General features: G+C 43.2%; 1 protein-coding gene across 4 annotated transcripts in view; it reads left to right on the top strand.

Moving 5' to 3' along the window:
* Positions 1-23,359, top strand: part of FOXN2 (forkhead box N2) — a 127,782-nt gene that overhangs the window by 61,161 nt on the left and 43,262 nt on the right. For all 4 annotated transcript variants that reach the window (XM_074949450.1, XM_074949448.1, XM_074949449.1 and 1 more), the window contains exon 2: positions 3,789-4,339. In XM_074949450.1, coding sequence (XP_074805551.1) covers positions 3,803-4,339 — 537 coding nt within the window. In that variant the 5' untranslated portion in view covers positions 3,789-3,802. The remainder of the gene's footprint in view (positions 1-3,788; positions 4,340-23,359) is intronic.

Here is a 23,359-nt window from a genome sequence, read left to right as displayed (position 1 = left end):
TGTAGGCGTTTGTCTCTGTCTGAGGGGTTGGAGCAAATGCGGTTGTATTGTAGAGCTCGGCTGTAGACAATGGATCGTGTGATGTGGTCTGGGTGAAAGCTGGAGGCATGTAGGTAGGAATAGCGGTCAGTAGGTTTCCGGTATAGGGTGGTGTTTATGTGACCATCGCTTATTAGCACCGTAGTGTCCAGGAAGTGGATCTCTTGTGTGGATTGGACCAGGCTGAGGTTGATGGTGGGATGGAAATTGTTGAAATCATGGTGGAATTCCTCAAGGGCTTCTTTTCCATGGGTCCAGATGATGAAGATGTCCTCAATGTAGCGCAAGTAGAGTAGGGGCATTAGGGGACGAGAGTTGAGGAAGCGTTGTTCTAAGTCAGCCATAAAAATGTTGGCATACTGTGGGGCCATGCGGGTACCCATAGCAGTGCCGTTGATTTGAAGGTATACATTGTCCCCAAATGTGAAATAGTTATGGGTGAGGACAAAGTCACAAAGTTCAGCCACCAGGTTTGCCGTGACATTATCGGGGATAGTGTTCTTGACGGCTTGTAGTCCATCTTTGTGTGGAATGTTGGTGTAGAAGGCTTCTACATCCATAGTGGCCAGGATGGTGTTTTCAGGAAGATCACCAATGGATTGTAGTTTCCTCAGGAAGTCAGTGGTGTCTCGAAGATAGCTGGGAGTGCTGGTAGCGTAGGGCCTGAGGATGGAGTCTACATAGCCAGACAATCCTGCTGTCAGGGTGCCAATGCCTGAGATGATGGGGCGCCCAGGATTTCCAGGTGTATGGATCTTGGGTAGCAGATAGAATATCCCAGGTCGGGGTTCCAGGGGTGTGTCTGCAGATTTGTTCTTGTGCTTTTTCAGGGAGTTTCTTGAGCAAATGCTGTAGTTTCTTTTAGTAACTCTCAGTGGGATCAGAGGGTAATGGCTTGTAGAAAGTGGTGTTGGAGAGCTGCCGAGCAGCCTCCTGTTCATATTCTGACCTATTCATGATGACAACAGCACCTCCTTTGTCAGCCTTTTTGATTATGATATCAGAGTTGTTTCTGAGGCTGTGGATGGCATTGTGTTCTGCACGGCTGAGGTTATGGGGCAAGTGATGCTGCTCTTTCACAATTTCAGCCCGTGCACGTCAGCGGAAGCACTCTATGTAGAAGTCCAGTCTGTTGTTTCGACCTTCAGGAGGAGTCCACCTAGAATCCTTCTTTTTGTAGTGTTGGTAGGAAGGTCTCTGTGGATTAGTATGTTGTTCAGAGGTGTGTTGGAAATATTCCTTGAGTTGGAGACGTCGAAAATAGGATTCTATACAGAACTGTATCATGTTCGTAGGGGTGGAGGGGCAGAAGGAGAGGCCCCGAGATAGGACAGATTCTTCTGCTGGGCTAAGAGTATAGTTGGATAGATTAACAATATTGCTGTGTGGGTTAAGGGAACCATTGCTGTGGCCTCTTGTGGCATGCAGTAGTTTGGATAGTTTAGTGTCCTTTTTCTTTTGTAGAGAAGCAAAGTGTGTGTTGTAAATGGCTTGTCTAGTTTTAGTAAAGTCCAGCCATGAGGAAGTTTGTGTGGAAGGTTGTTTTTTTATGAGAGTATCCAGTTTTGAGAGCTCATTCTTAATCTTTCCCTGTTTGCTGTAGAGGATGTTGATCAGGTGGTTCCGCAGTTTCTTTGAGAGCATGTGACACAAGCTGTCAGCATAGTCTGTGTGGTATGAAGATTGTAATGGATTTTTTACCCTCAGTCCTTTTGGTATGATGTCCATCTGTTTGCATTTGGAAAGGAAGATGATGTCTGTCTGTATCTGTACGAGTTTTTTCATGAAGTCTTCTGCTGGTAATAGCTCATCTTAAGTGATCGCTCTCCTTACAGTGTGCATGATAAACACCCATTTTTTCATGTTCTGTGTGTATATAAATCTCCTCCTTGTATTTTCCACTGCATGCATCCGATGAAGTGAGCTGTAGCTCATGAAAGCTTATGCTCAAATAAATTGGTTAGTCTCTAAGGTGCCACAAGTACTCCTTTTCTTTTTGCGAATACAGACTAACACGGCTGCTACTCTGAAACCTGGTCATTCCATCACACTGTCCCCACTTTGCTATTGCATTGAATTCCCTGATACGAGGGGTGAATGGAATTCTTGAAAATTCTGGCATCATGGAATTTGCCAGGCCAGCCTGTGTTAACTCATTTAAACAATATTGGTATGCTCAATGCCAAATATCCACAGGATAGAAAGATTTGAGGTTGTAGAACACAGTGGTGTTTTGTAGGGAACAGAGAACAACCAAATAGGCGCTGCACTATTGGTGGAATCTGGATTAGTACAAAATTTCCAGAACCCTGCGTGCTGTGTGGTTCGGCATGGTCTTGAAAATCATCTACAATCCTATATCGCCTGGTGCTAGCATCTGAGGCGATATGGGATAGCTGACCAGATTTTCCTAAAATATACTGTTGCAAACTCTTTGTGCATCTTGGTCATGTGGACAGGCAAACACCACTGGATTATGGTTGTGCTAAATTGTATTAACTGAAACCATGTCTGATGGGTGCATCAAAACACCGATTCACTGGACATGATCCCATCTGTAGTGTAGAGGGGCCATAAGATCACAACTTCACTTTATAGATAAGGCTTTTTGCAATTTAAGTCTTAAGGGGGGAAATGAAAACATTTATAAGGAGGGTTAATTATAAAATATATATAAAATAAATGTAATTAAACAGTTAATGGGAGAACTGAACATATTAGAGACCACTTATTCAGACCACGTCTCTCATTTTGTTGTGCAGAGCCACTTTACAGAAGTTATCTCAATATAGCCACTCCTGTTGTATCTAATAAGGTATAGCAACTTCCAAATAGTTAGCATAAGTTCAGTAATGAGGACCCAGTCAGAAACCGGTGGGAGTTTAACACCTGGTTGAGACAATTTCACAAAGATTCAGATGGTCCCAGGCTTTGGATAGCTATACCCCAACACATTTATAAATGTATTATAGTTAAGGTTGCGTGTCTGTCACGGAAGTCATGGATTCCATGACTTCCTGTCACCTCCGTGACTTCTGCAGCCACCGGTGCGACTGGCCCTGGGGCTGCTCAAGCAGATCAGGCAGCTCCTGGGCCAGCTGCACCGGCTGCTTCTGGGGCAGTTGGGTGTGGAAGGGGGCTCAGGGCTGGAGCAGGGGACTGGGGTGCGGGGTGACGCTTACCGAGGGGGAGAGACTCCTCGGAAGCGGTTGGCATGTCCCTGCAGCTCTGCACACTGCCCCTGCCAAGAGGTGCCTCCCTGCAGCTTCCCTTGGCTACAGTGGGAGCTACGGAGCTGGAGATTGTGGCGGGGGCAGTGCACAGAGACCACCCTGGCCTTCTCTCTCCCTAGGAGCTGTAGGGACATGACGGAGCCGGTAGGGAGCCTGCCAGTGTCGCTGCCCCCCCTCCCAGCACCATTGGGGGTCCCGGGCTGTGCGTCGCTCTCCGCGGTGCCCCCAGACCACCACCCCAGAGCACCTGCAGCCCCCTCGGCCCAAGTTTTAGTTTGAGGTATATAGTACAAGTCATGGACAGGTCACGGGCGGTAAACTTTTGTTTACTGCCTGTGACCTGTCCATGATTTTTACTAAAAATACCCATGACTAAAATGTAGCCTTAATTAAAGCTACTGAGCAGGATAGAGGAGATACAATACTGAATTTCCTTTGGTTTTGTTGGCTTAGTGGCTGCAGTTGGATAAGATTTTTAAGACTTATATTGATTTATAATTGTTTTCTTTGTTATAGACAAGTAAAATTAAATGGGTCCAGTAACTGGGATGACTCCAGATAAGAAAGCTGAAGCACCTGGAGCAGAAAAGGCTGCAGGATTAAGACAGATTTACAGAATGGGAAGCTTGCCTGAAGCAGTTGATGCTGCTAGGCCGAAGGCCACGCTAGTGGACAGCGAATCAGCAGATGATGAGCTCACAAATTTGAACTGGCTTCATGAAAGTACTAATCTTCTAACATACTTCAGTCTTGGAAGTGAGGGTCTTCCAACTGTTAGTCCTATATATGACATTGAGGGTGATAATGTGCCATCTTTCTCACCATCCTGCTACCAGAATCTGGAAAAAAAATCAGCCACTTCCAAACCTCCTTATTCCTTTAGCCTTCTCATTTACATGGCTATTGAACATTCTCCTAATAAAAGTTTGCCAGTCAAAGAAATCTACAGCTGGATTCTGGAACGCTTCCCATACTTTGCCACAGCACCCACAGGCTGGAAGAACTCTGTTCGACACAATCTTTCCTTGAATAAATGTTTCCGAAAGGTGGAGAGAAGCCATGGCAAGGTGAGACGTATGGAAAAAATGTATTTAACAGATATAAAGTGTATTAGGAAATAGGCTGTTTTTTTTGTTTTTAAGGAATTTTGGGGGGGGGTGTATAGTACTAACATTAGATATACTTGTATATTGAAATAATGTTTTACATGTATAGCTTTTTCCTTTTGCAACTCCAAATGCAACTTGGAAATGTCACTTGTGATAAGGTGCATGTATTTTATTTCATACAGTATTTTTATTTAGCAATGTCATAAGCAGAGCGGGCAGTGACAGCTGTAGTTAAAGTTGCCTAGCACTTTCCTTAGACGGCCCTGTGTTCAGTTGCCTATAACTTTGCCTTACAAGTTTGGGCTAAAATTTCAGGCTCAGGATGTTTTTTGTTTGTTTGTTTTAAATTTCAACAAAAATAGCTCAGTTGTTTCTGAAAACTAGGTTTGGAAAAAAAAAATGTTTTGCCTATGTCAAAAAATTCTTGAAATTCTCATGCTTCCAGGCTTTGGAATCTTTAAACTGGTGAGGGGGCTTCCTTGGTGCTGGAGAGATGTGTTTTGCTGTCCTTGTGAAAATCCACCCAAACATAGCTGAGTTACAAGCCCCTGAGAAAAAAAATCACTTGTTTGCATGTGCTCAGTTGGGGATTATTAGCATATGACAGCTAAAATCTGTGAAGATTCTGTTTACAGTGAGCATGGTCTGTCCTAGGAGCAGGAGTTTCTTGCAATTGATGCTCCCAGGAACGAGGGATGACTGTGGTAACCTCTAGAGCAGGAATATTGTTTCTTTTATCTTCTCCATGCTCTTCCTGCTGACATTCAAACAGTGTGGAGGAAACTGAAGAAACAGCCTAACTGATATAGAGGGGTGAGGAGCAGAGAGAAGAACCAGAGGCAGGCTGGGAAAAGGGGACAGGACCTGGCAGGAGGAATAACAGTGACAGGTTGGCAGGCACAAGAGCCAAGGGTTTAAGAGCAGAGCCTACAGGAACAGAATGGGACAAGACACAAGAGTCTGTGACTACTAGACTGCATTGTCCTCCAGAACCTGAAAATAGAACCTAGGATACCTTATTCTGAACATTCTTCTGTTGTCTAGCAAATAGCTGTGAACCTCATGGTAATGTGAGTATTACATCCTTGTCTACCAAGCGGGTAGAGGTCTGTGCTGTGGACCTAAACTTCTGAACCCTGTTGATAAACCATGTAGTTAGTATGGCTTCACATGATGGAATTTCTGTAGTCAGAGGTCCTGTGGGAGGGAAAAAGGGAGCTAAATTAAAGTTGCCCAGTCAGTCTTAATTCTGGCATTTCTTAATTTGTCAGTGCTTGACTTTGCAACCTTATCATTCTTTTAACATAGCTTTTTTTGCATGTAATCATATGATTTACTAACATTCATTTTCAGATAAAACGTCTCTTGCTCAAATTAGTTTGCCTGTGTTTTTTGTTCTATGCTTTTATTTCTCAGCTTTCATTTATTTCAATATCTGCATCATTTTCTCCTTGTTCAAGTGGAACACTAAGAAATATTTCAGGTTGCTTCAGATCTAGTTTCAGTGCAATCTTAAATCACGAAGTGAATTAGTAAAGTTTCAATATTTTCTTACTGTTAATACTAATAGAAACCCTCCCCCCATAATTGAAGATGCTGTCATTTTAATGAAAAAATTAAAAATCCCTAAATTAACACATTTTCTCTATAAAAGGCAAATCAAAACATAATTGCCATTTACACTAGGAATAGTGTCAAGTAATCTAATGCACAGAACAGTAAGTAAGGGTCCACTTTTCTTTCTTTTTTGAAAAAAGGCCGTAGGAGAATAGGCATTATTCAGAAAAATGTCTGTCCTGAGCCACGTGACCAGTGATTTTTGTTCCACAGGGAGCCAGCTCTTGACTAGAGAATTATCCTCTATTTACTGGACCCGGGATTCTCAAACTTCATTGCACCCCGACCCCCTTCTGACAACAACAATTACTACATGACCTCAGGAGGGGAGACCAAAGCCTGAGCGTGCCTGAGCCTCCAGGTTGAGGGGGGGACAAAGCCAAAGCCTGAGCCCACCATCCTTGGGGGCCAAAGCTGAAGCCCAGGGGTTTCAGCCTGAGTCAGGGGACATGTAGTCTGAGCCCTGCTGCCCAGGGTTGAAGCCCTCAGACTTCAGCTTCAGCCCCAGGTGGTTAGGGCTTGTGCTTTGACTTTGGCCCTGGGCTCCTATAAGTCTAAGCCAGTCCTGGCAACCCCATTAAAATGGGGTCGCAACCCACTTTGGGGTCCCAACCCACATTTTGAGAACTGCTATACTAGACGACAATAGTTTATGTCACAGAATTCACAATGTTGAAATCCACATTGTGACAAACTATCTGGCATGGTTAACAATCTCTGCTTGGAAAAGGCCTGTACTTGAATAAGTAGTGATGCTTCAGACAAGTACTGAAGTATGTTGAAGGAGCTGTATTGCATGAAGAAGCTAGAACATCATCTGCTCCCACTATGCCTGACTTTAATTGAAATAGTCCTTCACTTTCACAAGCACCAAATTTGCATTTAAAAGACATAATTAAAAAGTTCACTGATTCATTCCTACCTTGCTGTGCTGTGATATTACAATCACCACAGAGTGCTATGAGAGAGCTTAGACTTGGACTGTGTATATTGAGTCAGGTGAGTGTCAAACTGCACACAAGTGATTGCATTTACTACTGTGGACACTACCTAACTGAATGTTATATACATACATGCAAACAACCGCCTCCAGGCTCCCATAATTCAGTAGTGACTGTGATGTTACCAAATGGCACATGGAGGTAGATTGCTTGGGGAGCCAGCTGGTTGTGGCAGAGGAGGATGTCATGCATTTTAAAAGAAGAAAAAATAATCAAGTCCATCTATTGTTTGCTTCTTAGACTAGTCATTGGAAGCATTAAGAACATATGTTTAAGATTATTGTCCTGTTATATTTTAAACACATACATATCAACTTTAATCATAGCAATCAAACATGGAAGGGGAAGCTTGTGTCTAATTTCTCTTCAGGGGATCTAAGATGAAGGCCTACAGGTCATGCTAACTAAATGTTGACATATTACAAATGGAACTAGAGGTGACTGACAAAATAGTAAGATACTTAGGATTCTGGATGCTTCTTTGATTTCTGTCCATCAGCTCAACAAAGTTGATGGGGCTAAATGAAGTCCTCCCACCACTTTCTGTCTTGTACCAGCTTCATGGCTTCATTCATCTTTAAACCTTTTTCTGTGTCATTCTTCACCGTTTCTATCCAGTGCATCCTCGGTCTTCCTCTAATTCTAGTTCCTTGTACTTCGGTATATATTGCCATGCCATGGTATCCTTTCCAGGACCATTCCTGACACGTGTCCAAACCATCTCAGTAATCTTTCTTGAATCTTCTGTAACCGCGTTATTTCTTGCCCTAGCCATTTCCTTATCACTTTTTTATTTTGTTCTGTCTTGAAACTCACAGTATTTTCTCCTCAGCTAGATCATTTGTGCAATCAATATCTTACATTCATTGGCTTACCTCATATTTCAACGTTCTGACCCATATGGCAGTGTCAGCGTGACAGTTGTCTCATAGACACTTATCTTTGTCTTTATCAAAATGTCTTTAGTCTTCCAGATATTACAGAATTTTCTCAGTGCAGGAGCAGCTAGTTTGATTCTTATTTTAATATCCTCTTCGCAGTTCTGATTCTTTGATACTAATACTCTAAGGCACACAATTTTTTCCACTTGTTCTAGTTCTTTGTCGCTGGCAGTAATTTTTACCTCTTACTCTTGTCTTCCAGTTACCATAGTTTTAGTCTTATCTGTTGATCTTCACTCCAGATTTTCTGCTATCCAAGTCTACTTTGTCAGTTATTCTCTGTATCTATTACTTGGTCAGTGCTATCAGTTCTATATCATCTGCAAATCTAAGATTGACCTTCCACATACCATGACTCCTCTTATTTCATCTCTCAGTGCTACAGCCATTGCTGCTTCCAATACCATGTTGAACAAATCTGGTGTTCATCCGTGTCTCACTTCTGTGGTCAACCTGAACCGTTCCATTAGCTTTCTGTTTACTTTAATCATACTCATTGACTTTCTCTAGATATTTTCTGTCAGCTTGATCATTTTCTCAAGGATGTCCTACATTCTCAAGACTTAGCATGTGGAGAAAAGGGTTATGGCATCGAAAGCCTTTTTACAGCAACTTTGGCATCTATAATATGTTTAGTTTTGTTCAGTATACTACTGTGGTATCCGTCTTCATCTTGGTCTAAATACAGCCTGTTCCTCTGCAAGCGCAGCATACAAATACCTCTTAGAGTAACTCTACACTGCAGTGTAAGCCCATGCTTGAGTCCGGGCTTAAGGAAAACCTCCCTTGCATCTACACTGCAATTTTGCTAACCCAGAGCTCGGACTCAGGTTCCCAGGACCCTGCAGGGCTGGAGAGTCCAAGCTGTGTTGCTTTGCAGTGTAGACACAGCCCTGCTTCACTCAGATCTCAGGAGTCATCCAGAAGTATCCAGCAATTCCATGGGACAACTTCCTTAGTCCTCTCTATCCCAACAATCTGCAGTCCACACTACTGAAAATGGAAGTCACACCCCCTTTGCAAACGGCAGAAGCTCAGGTCAACATTAACCCATTCTGTTCTGATCACCGATCTGCAAGCACACGATCAAACATCCTCCTGGGTTTGCAATGGAGAGAGAGCTGATCAAGTCCTTTGTAAAGTGATCTGCTTCCTGGTAAATGGCAGGGCGGGCAGTAAAGTTTTCCCACAGTGCACCACAGTCCTAGTGCTAGAGTGGTCACATTCTGGGGAATGGCACTAGGGAAATGGATATGGTTACTTTGACTCAGGTCTGAGCAGTGCAGTGTGGATGCCAGAGCCGTAGTTCAAGCATGGGTGAGAAAATTCTTAACCTAGAGTTAAAATACAATGTAGATGCTCAAGCCCGTATTTCCCTAACATGGATCAGCTTACTACAGTCCCATTAACCCTGGGCTTACATTGCAGTGTAGACATACCCTTATTCTCCTCTGCAGTGTCTTGGTGAAAGCTTTTCCTGGCACACTCAATAAGTTGATTCCTTAGTAGTTCTTTGACACTCTCATTATCACCTTTTTTATAGATCTATACTATTATAATTACCCCCATGTTTGGCACTTGTTCTTGCTTGTAAATCTTGTTGACTTGCTTGTGCATTGCCCTTATCATGTATTCCTCACCTGCTTGCAACAGTGCTGCAGTATGTTGTCACTTCCTGGCACTTTTTCCTTTTTCAAACTTCCTGTTGAGATCTTTACTACTACTAAGAATTCCAGTTTCTGCTCTCCCTCATTTATAGTGGGAAGCTTTTCCAGGACAGTTTCATCTACAGTTTTATGCATGTTGCACAACTCTTCAAAGTATTCTTTGCATCATTTATACTGTTCTTGTTCATCCTCAATTTTTTGCCCCGCCTATCTTTCACTGCTGACATCTTCCACTTGTGTCCCACTCAGTTCTCTTATCTTGCAATACAACCGCAGTGTCATGATTCTCTTTACATATTCTTCTGCTTCTTAGCATTGTTAAGTTATCTAGTAATTTCTCACTCAGCTTTCTATTTTATCTCTCTGGTCAACCTATTGTATTCAGCTTTTAGACTTGGGTTTTCCTTTTTATTTTCCTTCAGATTCCTATGCTTGTCACTCACCTGCAACTCAACTCCATCTATTATACACCTTGTTTTCATCATTTAGGCTTTATAGCCCAACACTTATTGATTTGCTCTTGTAATCCCATCTTTTACGCCATCTCTTCAACGTTCATTTTCCACATGGCTGTTTTGTATTTTCCCCCTCATATCTGGCTCTTTCAGTTTGTCATAGAATCATAGAATCATAGAATATCAGGGTTGGAAGGGACCCCAGAAGGTCATCTAGTCCAACCCCCTGCTCGAAGCAGGACCAATTCCCAGTTAAATCATCCCAGCCAGGGCTTTGTCAAGCCTGACCTTAAAAACCTCTAAGGAAGGAGATTCTACCACCTCCCTAGGTAACGCATTCCAGTGTTTCACCACCCTCTTAGTGAAAAAGTTTTTCCTAATATCCAATCTAAACCTCCCCCATTGCAACTTGAGACCATTACTCCTCGTTCTGTCATCTGCTACCATTGAGAACAGTCTAGAGCCATCCTCTTTGGAACCGCCTTTCAGGTAGTTGAAAGCAGCTATCAAATCCCCCCTCATTCTTCTCTTCTGCAGACTAAACAATCCCAGCTCCCTCAGCCTCTCCTCATAAGTCATGTGCTCTAGACCCCTAATCATTTTTGTTGCCCTTCGCTGGACTCTCTCCAATTTATCCACATCCTTCTTGTAGTGTGGGGCCCAAAACTGGACACAGTACTCCAGATGAGGCCTCACCAGTGTCGAATAGAGGGGAACGATCACGTCCCTCGATCTGCTCGCTATGCCCCTACTTATACATCCCAAAATGCCATTGGCCTTCTTGGCAACAAGGGCACACTGCTGACTCATATCCAGCTTCTCGTCCACTGTCACCCCTAGGTCCTTTTCCGCAGAACTGCTGCCTAGCCATTCGGTCCCTAGTCTGTAGCGGTGCATTGGATTCTTCCATCCGAAGTGTAGGACCCTGCACTTATCCTTATTGAACCTCATCAGATTTCTTTTGGCCCAATCCTCCAATTTGTCTAGGTCCTTCTGTATCCTATCCCTCCCCTCCAGCGTATCTACCACTCCTCCCAGTTTAGTATCATCTGCAAATTTGCTGAGAGTGCAATCCACACCATCCTCCAGATCATTTATGAAGATATTGAACAAAACCGGCCCCAGGACCGACTCCTGGGGCACTCCACTTGACACCGGCTGCCAACTAGACATGGAGCCATTCATCACTACCCGTTGAGCCCGACAATCTAGCCAGCTTTCTACCCACCTTATAGTGCACACCATAGATCTTAGTTCTTCGCACTTTTTCAGTTGCTCTCAGCCTCAACCTCATTGATGCCAACAACATATGATCTGATAACAGTGGCAAATGATCTATACAACACACTCAATTTTCATCTGTGATTCATACATGCAAAGTCTATCATGTTCTTTGTTTGGCCATCAGATATCCAAGTCCAGTTTCTCTGAAGCTTTCTTGTTGAAAAAGTGTGTTAGTTATCACCAGGTTGTTACTTAGGGAGATATTTAGTAGCCATTCTGCACTTTCATTTTCTTGAACATATCAGAATCTGCCTATCGTTCAGAAATTCCAATTTGATCCTACTTTCTCATTAATATCTCCCATAACCAACAATACATTTTGTCTTGAAACCTGTTGTATTGTTTTCTGTAGCTGTAAAATTAGTCAGTTTCTTTCTTGCGCGCTGCTGAGGTCGGTGCAGATACTTGTACTATTATGACTGCACTGGATTTGATTCTGAATATTGCCTTTAGCATATGGAGAATTTGTGGGTTAAATGCCATAAGATCCTGGCTTTCTTTGGCTTTAGCCCAATGCAATTCCATCCTATGTCTTCCATCTTCTTTTCCTGAAGTCAATATCCTGTGTTAATCATGGTAGAATTCTCCTTGCCTTCCCATCTCGTTTTGAATCAACTGATGATTTCCCACTCCTGTCTTTTCAACTCATGCGTCATTACCCTAAGTGCTCCAGCTTTGTATAATGTTCTTACATTCTATATTCTGATCAAGGCTCAGAGCCTTTGAGTTCATCACGTAATTCCATATTCTGTGTATTTTTTTTTTTTTATTGCATAGTCTTTACCCCTGCTTTGGTTTCTGCGTTGAATGCAGATTTGGTTTGTCCGAATGATTACTGAACTGGCATGCTTTTGTTTTCTTTTCCATTCTTCATTCAGTTTCTATGCTCCAGTATTCAATAGGTGTTTGACCACAACTCCTTGGTTTTTTGTGGTTGACCAATGTATCATAATCTGTCTGCAATGCTGCTCTAAAGCTATTCACTAGCATGCTCCAGCACCGTTTCTGCCAATGTTATATTTTGGAAGTTGTATTACCATCTTTGTTGTAGGAGACTTCATGCACTTGGAAGGCCATACACACCCTTTCACTAGTGATCACCACTAGCTGATCTCTCTAGGTTTAGTATGCCAGTTGAGGTAAGATTCTGGGGTGTGGTACTGCAGGGCACATAAGAACAGCCATACTTGGTCAGACCAAAGGTCCATCTAGCCCAGTATCCTGTCTTCCAACAGTGGCCAATGCCAGGTACCCCAGAGGGAATGAACAGAACAGGTAATCATCAAGTGATCCATCCCCTGTTGTCCATTCCCAGCTTCTGCAAACAGAGGCTAGAGACACCATCCCTGCCCATCCTGGCTAACAGCCAGCTAATATCCTCAATGAATTTATCTAGGTGTTTTTTAACTCTGTTATAGTCTTGGCCTTCACAACATCCTCTGGCAAGGAGTTCCACAGGTTGACTGTGCATCGGGTGAAAAAATACTTCCTTTTTTTTGTTTTAAACCTGCTGCCTATTTGATTTGGTGATGCCTAGTTCTTGTGTTATGAGAAGGAGTAAATAACACTTCCTTACTTACTTTCTCCACACTAATCATGATTTTATAGACCTCTATAATATCCCCCCTTAGTTGTCTTTTTTCCAAGCTGAAAAGTCCTAGTCTCGTTAATCTCTCCTCACATGGCAGACGCTCCATACCTCTAATAATTTTTGTTGCCCTTTTCTGAACCTTTTCCAATTCCAATATCTTTTTTTGAGATGGGGCGACCACATCTACATGCAGTATTCAAGATGTGGGCATGGATTTATATAAAGGAAATATGATATTTTCTGTCTTATTAGCTATCCCTTTCATAATGATTCCAAACATTCTGGTCACTTTTTTGACTGCCACTGCACATTGAGTGGATGTTTTCAGAGAACTATCAACAATGACTCCAAGATCTCTTGAGTGCTAACAGCTAATTTAGACCCCATCATTTTATATGTATAGTTGGGATTATGTTTTACAATGTGCATTACTTTACATTTATCAACATTGAATTTCATCTGCCATTTTGTTGCCCAGTCACCCAATTTTGTGAGATCCTTTTGTAGCTCTTTGCAGTCTGCTTTGGACTTAACTATCTTGAGTAGTTTTGTATCATCTGCAAATTTTGCAACCTCACTGTTTACCCCCTTTTCCAGATCATTTATTCATATGTTGAATAGGACTGGGCCCAGTACAGACTCCTGGGGGACACCACTATTTAGCTCTCCATGCTGAAAACTGACCATTTATTCCTACATTTTGTTTCCTCTTTTAACCAGTTACCAATCCATGAGATGACCTTCCCTCTTATCCCGTGACTGCTTACTTTGCTTAATAGCCTTTGATGAGGCACCTTGGCTTTCTGAAAATATAAATACACTGGATTCCCCCTTGTCCACATGCTCAGAGAATTCTAGTAGATTGGTGAGGCAAGATTTCCCTTTACAAAAGCCATATTGACTATTCCCCCAACAAATTATGTTCATCTATGTGTCTGACAATTTTGTTCTTTACGATAGTTTCAACCAATTTGCCCGGTACTGAAGTCAGGCTTACCAGCCTGTAATTGCCGAGATCACCTCTGGAACCATTTTTAAAAATTGGCGTCACATTAACTATCCTCCAGTCACTTGGTACAGAAGCTGAGTTAAATGATATGTTGCAGACTACAGTTTGTAGTCCTGCAATTTTACATTTCAGTTCCTTCAGAATTCTTGGGTAAATACCATCTGGTCCTGGTGACTATTACTGTTTAGTTTATCAATTTGTTCCCAAACCTCCTCTAATGACACCTCAATCTGGGACAGTTCCTCAGATTTGATACCTAAAAAGAATGGCTAAGGTTTGGGAATCTTCCACACATCCTCAACTGTGAAGACCAATGCAAAGAATTAATTTAGTTTCTCCACAATGGCCTTATCGTCCTTGAGTGCTCCTTTAGCATCTTGATCATCCAGTGGCCCCACTGGTTGTTTAGCAGGCTTCCTGCTTCTGATGTACTTAAACAAATTTTTGCTATTACTTTCTGAGTCTTTGTCTAGCTTGTTCTTCAAATTCTTTTTTGGCCTTCCTAATTATATTTTTACACTTCATTTGCCAGAGTTTTGCTTATGCTCCCTTCTATTTTCCTATCTAGGATTTAACTTACACTTTTTAAAGGATGACTTTTTGCCTCTCACTGCTTCTTTTACTTTGTTATTTAGCCACGGTGACTCTTTTTTGGTTCTCTTATTATGTTTTTTAATTTGGGGTATACATTTAAGTTGAGCCTCTATTATGGTGTCTTTAAAAAGTTTTCATGCTTGCAGGGATTTTACTTTTGGTGCTGTATCTTTTAATTTCTATTTAACTAACCTCATTTTTGTGTAGTTCCCCTTTCTGAAATTAAATGCTACAGTGTTGGGCGGCTGTGGTGTTTTCCCCACCACAGAGATGTTAAATTTAATTATATTATTGTCACTATTGCCAAGCAGTCCAGCTATATTCACCTCTTGGACCTGATCCTGTGCTGCACTTAGGACTAAATCAAGAATTGCCTCTCCGCAGGGTTCAAGGACTAGCTGCTCCAAGAAGCAGTCATTTAAGGTGTCAAGAAACTTTATCTCTGTATCCCATCCTGAGGTGATATGTGCCCAGTCAATATGGGGATAGTTGAAATCCCCCATTATTATTGATTTTTTTTTTTTAATCTCAATAGCCTGTCTAATCTCCCTGAGCATTTCACAGTCACTATCACCATCCTGGTCAGGTGGTCGGTAATATATCCCTACTGCTATATTATTATTATTAGAGCATGGAATTTCTATCCATAGAGATTCTATGGTACAGTTTGGTTCATTTAAGATTTTTACTTCATTTGATTCTACGCTTTCTTTCACATATAGTGCCACTCCCCAACCAGCATGACCTGTTCTGTCCTTCCAATATATTTTGTACCCTGGTATTACTGTATCCCATTGATTATCCTCATTACACCAAGTTTCTGTGATGCCTATTATATCAATATCCTCATTTAATACGAGGCACTCTAGTTCACCCATCTTATTATTTAGACTTCTAGCCTTGGTATAGAAGCACTTTAAAAACTTGTCACTTTTTAGCTGTCTGCCACTACGTGATGTAATGGAATGAGACTTTTTTTAATCTGACTGTTTCTCATAAGATCCTACCTGTATTTTATCATCTTCCATCCTCTCCTCCTTACTAGGACATGGACAATCTCCTTTAGTAGATCCTCCCCTAAGGGATGTCTCTGTCCGAACCACGTGCTCCTCCGCACCTGTCGGCTTTCCCCCAGCCCTTAGTTTAAAAACTGCTCTACAACCTTTTTAATTTTTAAGTGCCAGCAATCTGGTTCCATTTTGGTTTAGGTGGAGCCCATCCTTCCTGTATAGGCTCACCCTTTCCCAAGTTTCCCCAGTTCCTAAGAAATCAAAACCCCTCCTCCTTACACCATCGTCTCATCCACGCAATGAGACCCTGCAGTTCTGCCTGTCTAACTGGCCCTGCGCGTGGAACGGGAAGCATTTCAGAGAATGCTACCATGGAGGTCCTGGACTTCAGTCTCTTACCCAGCAGCCTAAATTTGGCCTCCAGGACCTGTCTCCTATCCCTCCCTATGTCATTGGTACCTATATGTACCATGACCACTGGCTCCTCCCCAGCACTACACATAAGCCTATCTAGATGCCTTGAGAGATCCACAACCTTCGCACCAGGCAGGCAAGTCACCATGCAGTTCTCCTGGTCATCTCAAACCTAGCTATCTATGTTTCTAATGATCGAATCACACATTACTAATACCTGTCTCTTCCTAATAACTGGAGTTCCCTCCCCCAGAGAGGTATCCTCAGGGGGAAAGGATACCACAACATCATCTGGAAGGAGGGTCCTAACTATGGGATTGTTTCCCTCTGCTCCAGTTGGATGTTCTCCTTCCCTGAGGCTTTCATCCTCCTCAACAGCACAGAGGCTGTCAGACAGGGAGTGGGACCATTCTACTGTGTCCCGGAAAGTCTCATCTATGTACCTCGCTGTCTCCCTTAGCTCCTCCAGCTCAGCCACCCTGGTCTCCAAAGCCCGTACACGGTCTCTGAGGGCCAGGAGCTCCTTGCACCGAATGCACACCTATGCCACCTGCCCATAGGGCAGGTAATCATACATGCTTCATTGAGTGCAATAAACTGGATAGCCCCCACTCTGTTGTTGGACTTCTGCCTGCATTATCTTTTTACTCCTGAAGTTAGTTCCTTTGTTGAGGTTTTGTTTCTATCGAGGTTTTTTGTGTGGCTTAAGTTTAATGAAGGTAACGTGTATCTAGCCCCCCACTCCACCTGTAAACTCCCTCGCAAAACTCCCCTGTTCGCTAGCTCCTTTGGTGGCTTAGGAGCGGGCTTTTTAAAGCCCTGGTCTTCCTGAGTAGCCCTGGCCACTGGTTAAGGGCTGATGGATGCTAAAAGGGCTTAAGGGATCAAGGCCTCGTTAAGAAGCTCTCAGCCTTGCCTAGCAGACTGTTAGGCTCAGCACCCACACAGTCAACACATGGTCCGCCAAACTAACAGACCACACAGTATAGTTCAGTCCAGCAGCAAGCACACCAGAACACACATACACACAGACAGACAACAAACTTACCTGATGGGTCACGTTATTGCTCCTTGGAGAAGTCCCTTGCAAAACTCCCCTGTTAGCCGCAGCTACTTGGAGCCACTAATGAGAGTTGAGGTAGTCACCGTAACCAACTGCAAGCAGACCATCACTTGAGGGTATGGTTGTCTAATATGCAGAGGTACTATGTTTTGAACTCACCCCATACATCCCTTGTGTACCTTGTGCCTAGTGTGTGGTTTTTTTCCTTAAAACAAAGATGTCTCCAATCTGGAAAATCTCTCACTTCAGTAGTCACCAATCACACCTTGAATATCTTGCATATTGGCAGCAGGAACTGCAGATGGTCTGATTCTTCTCTCGCCCTTGTGCAAATCAGGAGTAATTCCATTGAGTCAATGGAGTTATATTTGTGTAAAACTGATGTGAGAAGAGAATCAGAATTGTTTTCACTAGTTGTGACCTGTCTAGTTGGAAAGATGAGATTAAAATTCAGAAAAGATTTTATCATTCCCCAACAGAGAGAGCATACAAATGTATTCCACAGGAACATTTTCCCCAAGTTCCTATGAATTCCACAGTTTAGTAGTCTCCAGAGTAGTGAAAGCATTTAAAAGAACAGAACAGGATTTTCAAAAGCATCCACTTTCCAACAGTTATCCAACGGTAAGCATTAAAACTACAACTGAGAGGGGAAATGATTTTCCTGTCCCACAAATATTGAGACATCAAAAATGTTTCCCATCCCAAATCAGGACAAAAGTCAATCCTGAAATTTTTCACAAATTACTGATGAAAAAAAATTCCTAATCAGGCCAAGCAATACGTTTTGTTTCCATAATTTCAAAATGTTTTGTTTTCAGTCATTTTAAGTCTTTCTGAGTGTAGATTAAGTAACATTTTGAAATGAAAAGTCATGGTACCTCCCCAAAATGAAACATTTTGTTTTGAAAATGTCAAAATGCCCTGTTTTGACAATCTCAAAACGTCTTTGATTGGGAGATTTTATGAAACCAGCTGTTTCCTGCGAACAGTTTCAGTTTTGACAAAATGACATTTACGGATGAGAAAATGTTTTGAATGGGAAAAATCCTGACCAGCTCTAATTAAAACTCTTGTTTTCTTCTCCTCTTTATGCTGGGATCATACTGTGTGCGGTTGGGGGAGAAAACTATGGTGGTACTCTTCCAAGTTCCTCCCTCCAAATAAGCTCCACCAATGAGAATTGCCATTCTCAGTATATTGTGCAGATGTTCAAAATATGATCATGCACACTGGGCTCCTTCATCTCATTGTTCTTTTCGTAGGCTACTTAGGCTTGGCTTTCCTGTGGGACATTTCATACCAGGCTACCCCATGGTAAGGCCACTGGGTACTACTTGCGCTTGGCTCCATCTGGGAGACTTCACATGTCTTGTGGGTTCTGCTAGGCACTTTGGACTTGGCTCCTTCCTGTCTGGTGGGGTGGTGAAAAGTGGTATCTCCTAAGCCCACTCACTGACAGTGCCAAAATGAGGTGTCACACACAGTATATTGTGCAGATCTTCAGAATAGAATCCTCCCTCTCCTTTCATATGTGCTTTGATGACCAGTGAAATAGTTAATATTATAGTTAATATAATAACGTTATTATCACTGGGTCTCTGAGTTAGGACCCCCAGAGATGTTTCAGATACTGCAAATGCAAGCAGATATCATGGCATCAGTTACACTCGGTTCATGTTTTCAAGGCTATTTCAGCAACCAGAATAGCTAGAGACTCTTTTTTTTTAAATGGAAGGCTTACATTCTGCAGAATAAGAAGGTAGCATGAAAGAGGTGCTGGTATGCCATACCAGTGTGTACCCTCAAAATTTGAGCCCTGCCTTCATGTCCCAAAATCTTCACAGTGGGCTCTTCTTCCTCTTGTATATGCTTGGAGACAGACCAGGCTTAGAACATTGGGCTCAGCTATATAATCATTACTTTCGGAACCCTACCCATTATTCTTTCCGACAAGGTTTTAACTGCAATGCTGTGATTCTTTTTTTTACAGAAATTATGTTCTTCTAACGGAGCAAGAAGCTGCTTTTTCTTGATTTGTTGTCTGATGCCTTTCATTTCCTGCCTCCCACTCTTCACAAAATGTTGCACTTCCACAAACTCCCTGCAGCCCTGTATAGAGAACAAAGTCTGTCATCTGCTGAGATCCTTAGCTGGCTCATGAGACCTCTGGCACATGGAGGAAGGCACAAAATTGCCCAAAATTGGTTAATGGAGCATCTGAATTAGACATCTGGCTTCTACTGGGGTTCTCTTAGCAATGGTTCAAAGAGTAGTGGCCCTACTGTTACCACTTACTCAACCAGGAGTGAAGAGAAAGCAGCACACCAGCTTCTCTCTAGGGGCAAGTGATTTATCAGGACTCAAGGGCACCTGTATTCCTTCCCAACTAGCCAGAAGGAATTTCTCTTCCTCCTTCTGCTTCAAACATCATGTGGTGTATATATTTGTTTTTCTAGGTACAAACTGGAAATATGCCTCTATTCATGCTTTCTAATTTAGGTGTGACTATTCCAGCAGCCTGCTCAAACAGTTCTTCATCACCTAGTGGAGTCATAGTGTGCCTTTTCTGTGGCTGGTAGTTGATGCTGTGGGGATAGGTTAGCAGTCCTATTGCATCTGATTTGGTGACTCATAAATCTATGTATGTATATGAATAAACAGAAGAAGTTGGGTAGATATTTCTGCTTTTCATTGCTCATGTTCTGCCCTGGCAGCCATCCAGATCACTCTTTGAGAAACATTGCCTGCTCTAGGATAGCACTGCAAAGTATATTGTGGGATGGTTGTAATTGTATGTTATGCTTTTCTCAATCTTTGAAATTGGAAGAATTGATATTGAAAGTTGTGCAGTTAGGGGACAGTTAAGTGTCTGCAGTATGGTTTCAAATAACAGCCTGGTTTGTGTTGCCATGGCAGCATTTCCTTTCTCTTGGTGTGCTCATGAGCTGTTAGTAAAATGAGACAAGGCTATTTTCTTGCTGATCTGGAGGAGTGTGTGTATTCTGATGTCTGCAAAGAAAAACCATCTACTTCCTCTGCCTTTATTTACTCACCACTGAAAACTTGTGTGTTTTAGCGCATTCATGGTGATATAATCTAAATTAGTTGAAGTATATTGGAATGAAACTAACTACTTTTGAGTTGCAAAGAGTCCTGTGGCACCTTATAAGACGTATTGGAGCATAAGCTTTCATGGGTGAATACCCACTTCGTCAGATGCATGCCTTTTGAGTTGTTTTTATAAACCAGATTTGCAGTGTATAAGAGGAACAATTCAAGGCTGTGGAAAGAGGATGTATGTATTTCAAATCTGCTCTGCTAAAATATATTAAACATTTTTGGGGGTTTATTCTGATAATTTTACGTAAAAAGTCGTCTGTCTTAGTTGAGCCGAGCGGATGGATTTCTCAACTGAAATATATTTGGCTTAATTTGATTACAGTTGAGTGTCTTTTTTCAGTTTGCAGTTGTGGCTCTGGGCTTGATGCTCCTCTCATGCCAGTGGAGGGGGAGCTAAAGCTGGCAAAGAATGGGGAGGGTGCTGTAACAGATCACTGGGCAAGGGATTTCTCCACACCTGTCAGGCAGCAGGCCTGAGAGGGAGACTTTGACAGAGAAGCCGCAATAGGGAAGGGCTGTGAAACCCTGGAAGAAGGCCAGAAGACAAGGGCTAGACATTAGGGTACGTCTGCACGGTAGCTGGGAGGTGTGGTTCCCATCTTGGGTAGACTTGGCTAGCATACTAAAAATACCAGTGTGGATGTTATGGTACTAGCAGCAGCTCAGGCTAGTCACAGGAGTAAAAACCTTCTTGTCTCCCATGGATCTGAGCCCTGGAGATTAGCCCCAGCCAGTGCTGTAGCATCTACACGGCTACCTTGGCTGGGAATCACACCTCCCAGCTGCAGTGCAAGCATACCTTATGGCAGGGATTCTCACAACAAATTTTTTGGTGGCCTCAGAGTGCTGCGATCAACTCTCACCGGTGGCCGCCTTGACACTTTTTTCCTAAAATACTTAATTAACTATAGGAAAAACAATTAAATATCCAGACTCACATCCAAATCATTGTAATTCATATTTGTAGAGTTTTTTGGCAAATTAATGCTTCCTCCCTCGTTGCCTCCCCATCTAGGGTTTAATGGGTCCTGGGGCTTGCTGTGAAAAGTGATATTTGTATATTCTTAAATATAACAGCACACTTAGCCCTGGTCGACACTATGAGTTTAAGTCGAATTTAGCAATGTTAGATCGATTTAACCTGCACCCGTCCACACGACGAAGCCATTTACTTCAACTTAAAGGGCTCTTAAAATCGATTTCTGTACTCCTCCCCCAACGAGGGGATTAGCGCTGAAATAGACCTTGCCGGATTGAATTTGGGGTAGTGTGGTCGCAATCCAACGGTATTGGCCTCCGGGAGCTATCCCAGAGTGCTCCATTGTGACCGCTCTGGACAGCACTCTCAACTCAGATGCACTGGCCAGGTAGACAGGAAAAGGCCCGCGAACTTTTGAATCTCATTTCCTGTTTGGCCAGCGTGGCAAGCTGCAGGTGAGTGCAGATCTCATCAGCAGAGGTGACCATGATGGAGTCCTAGAATCGCAAAAGAGCTCCAGCTTGGACTGAATGGGAGGTACGGGATCTGATTGCTGTATGGGAAGACGAATCTGTGCTATCAGAACTCCGTTCCAAAAGACGAAATGCCCAAACATTTGAAAAAATCTCCAATGGCATGAAGGACAGAGGCTATAACAGGGACCTGCAGCAGTGCCATGTGAAACTTAAGGAGCTCAGGCAAGCCTACCAAAAAAAACAGAGAGGCAAACGGCCACTCGGGGTCAGAGCCCCAGACATGCCGCTTCTATGATGAGCTGCATGCCATTCTAGGGGGTGCAACCACCACTACCCAACCCCTGTGCTTTTGCTCCATCAGTGGATTATCACGCAACAGGGATGCGCATTTTGGGGATGAGGAAGACAATAGCGCACAGCAAGCAAGCGGAGAAACCGTTTTCCCCGAGAGCCAGGAACTGTTTCTCACCCTGGACCTGGAGCCAGTACCCCCTGAACCCACCCAAGGTGGGCTCCCAGACCTGCCAGGCGGAGAAGGGACCTCTGGTGAGTGTGCCTTTGTAACTATCATACATGGTTTAAAAACAAGCGTGTTTAATGATTAATTTGCGGCCAGTACAGCTACTGAAAAAGTCTGTTAACGTGTCTGGGGATGGAGCGGAAATCCTCCAGGGACATCTCAATGAAGCTCTCCTGGAGGTACTCTAAAAGCCTTTGCAAAAGGTTTCTGGGGAGGGCAGCCTTATTCCGTCCTCCATGGTAGGACACTTTACCACACCAGGCCAGTAGCATGTGGTCTGGAGTCATTGCATAACAAAGCATGGCAGCGTATGGTCCCGGTGTTTGCTGGCAGTCAAGCAACATCTGTTCTTTATCTCTCTGTGTTATCCTCAGGAGAGTGATATCATTCATGGTCACCTGGTTGAAATAGGGGAATTTTATTAAGGGGACATTCAGAGGTGGCCATTCCTGCTGGGCTGTTTGCATGTGGCTGAACAGAAATCTTCCCCGCTGTTAGCCACACGGTGGGGGGAGGGGTGAAGCCATCATCCCAGGGGAATTGTGTGTGTGTGTGTGTGGTGGGGGTGTTAGTTGGGTTTGTGCTGCACGTTAACCCAAAAACCGCAGCGCTTCCTTTTCAATTGCCAACCCATTTTAAATGGCCAACCCAACGGCTGTTTGGTATGGGAAATGAGGGCGCTGCTGTCTGAAACCATTCCCACATGTTATGAAGGTTAAAGAAGCCAAAAGACTGTGGCTTACCATGTCTGCCTGCAAGCCGAATTCTGTTGCCCACCAGCCCTGCGTGTATGATCTCTCACACTAAACCGGCAGACCCTCAATATAAGAGGCAAAATGCGACCTTGTACCTAATGCACATGTGCTATGTACTGTTAACAGGAAGGTTCACCCTGAAAGAGTCTACCCATTGTTCTCTAAAATGTGTCTTTTTAACTAGTACTCTCCCTCCCCCCTCACAGCTGCAAATGTTTCAACGCTCCCCCTATCATCTCCATCCCAGAGGCTAGCAAAGATTAGAAGGCGAAAAACACGCACTCACAATGAAATGTTCTCTGAGCTCATGCAGTCCTCCCACACTGAAAGAGCTCAGCAGAATGCGTGGAGGCACACAATGTTAGAGTCCAGGAAAGCACAATATGAACGCAAGGACAGGTGGCGGGTTGAAGATAATAAGTGGTGAGTTGAAGATGATAGGTGGTGTCAGCTTGCTGACAGAAGGCAGGAGTCAATGG

The sequence above is a fragment of the Natator depressus genome, chromosome 3, assembly GCF_965152275.1.
Source record: "Natator depressus isolate rNatDep1 chromosome 3, rNatDep2.hap1, whole genome shotgun sequence".
NCBI classification, from domain to species: Eukaryota; Metazoa; Chordata; order Testudines; family Cheloniidae; genus Natator; species Natator depressus.
The sequence above is the reverse complement of the archived record's forward strand: the minus strand, read 5'-3'. Positions and strand labels throughout refer to the sequence as shown.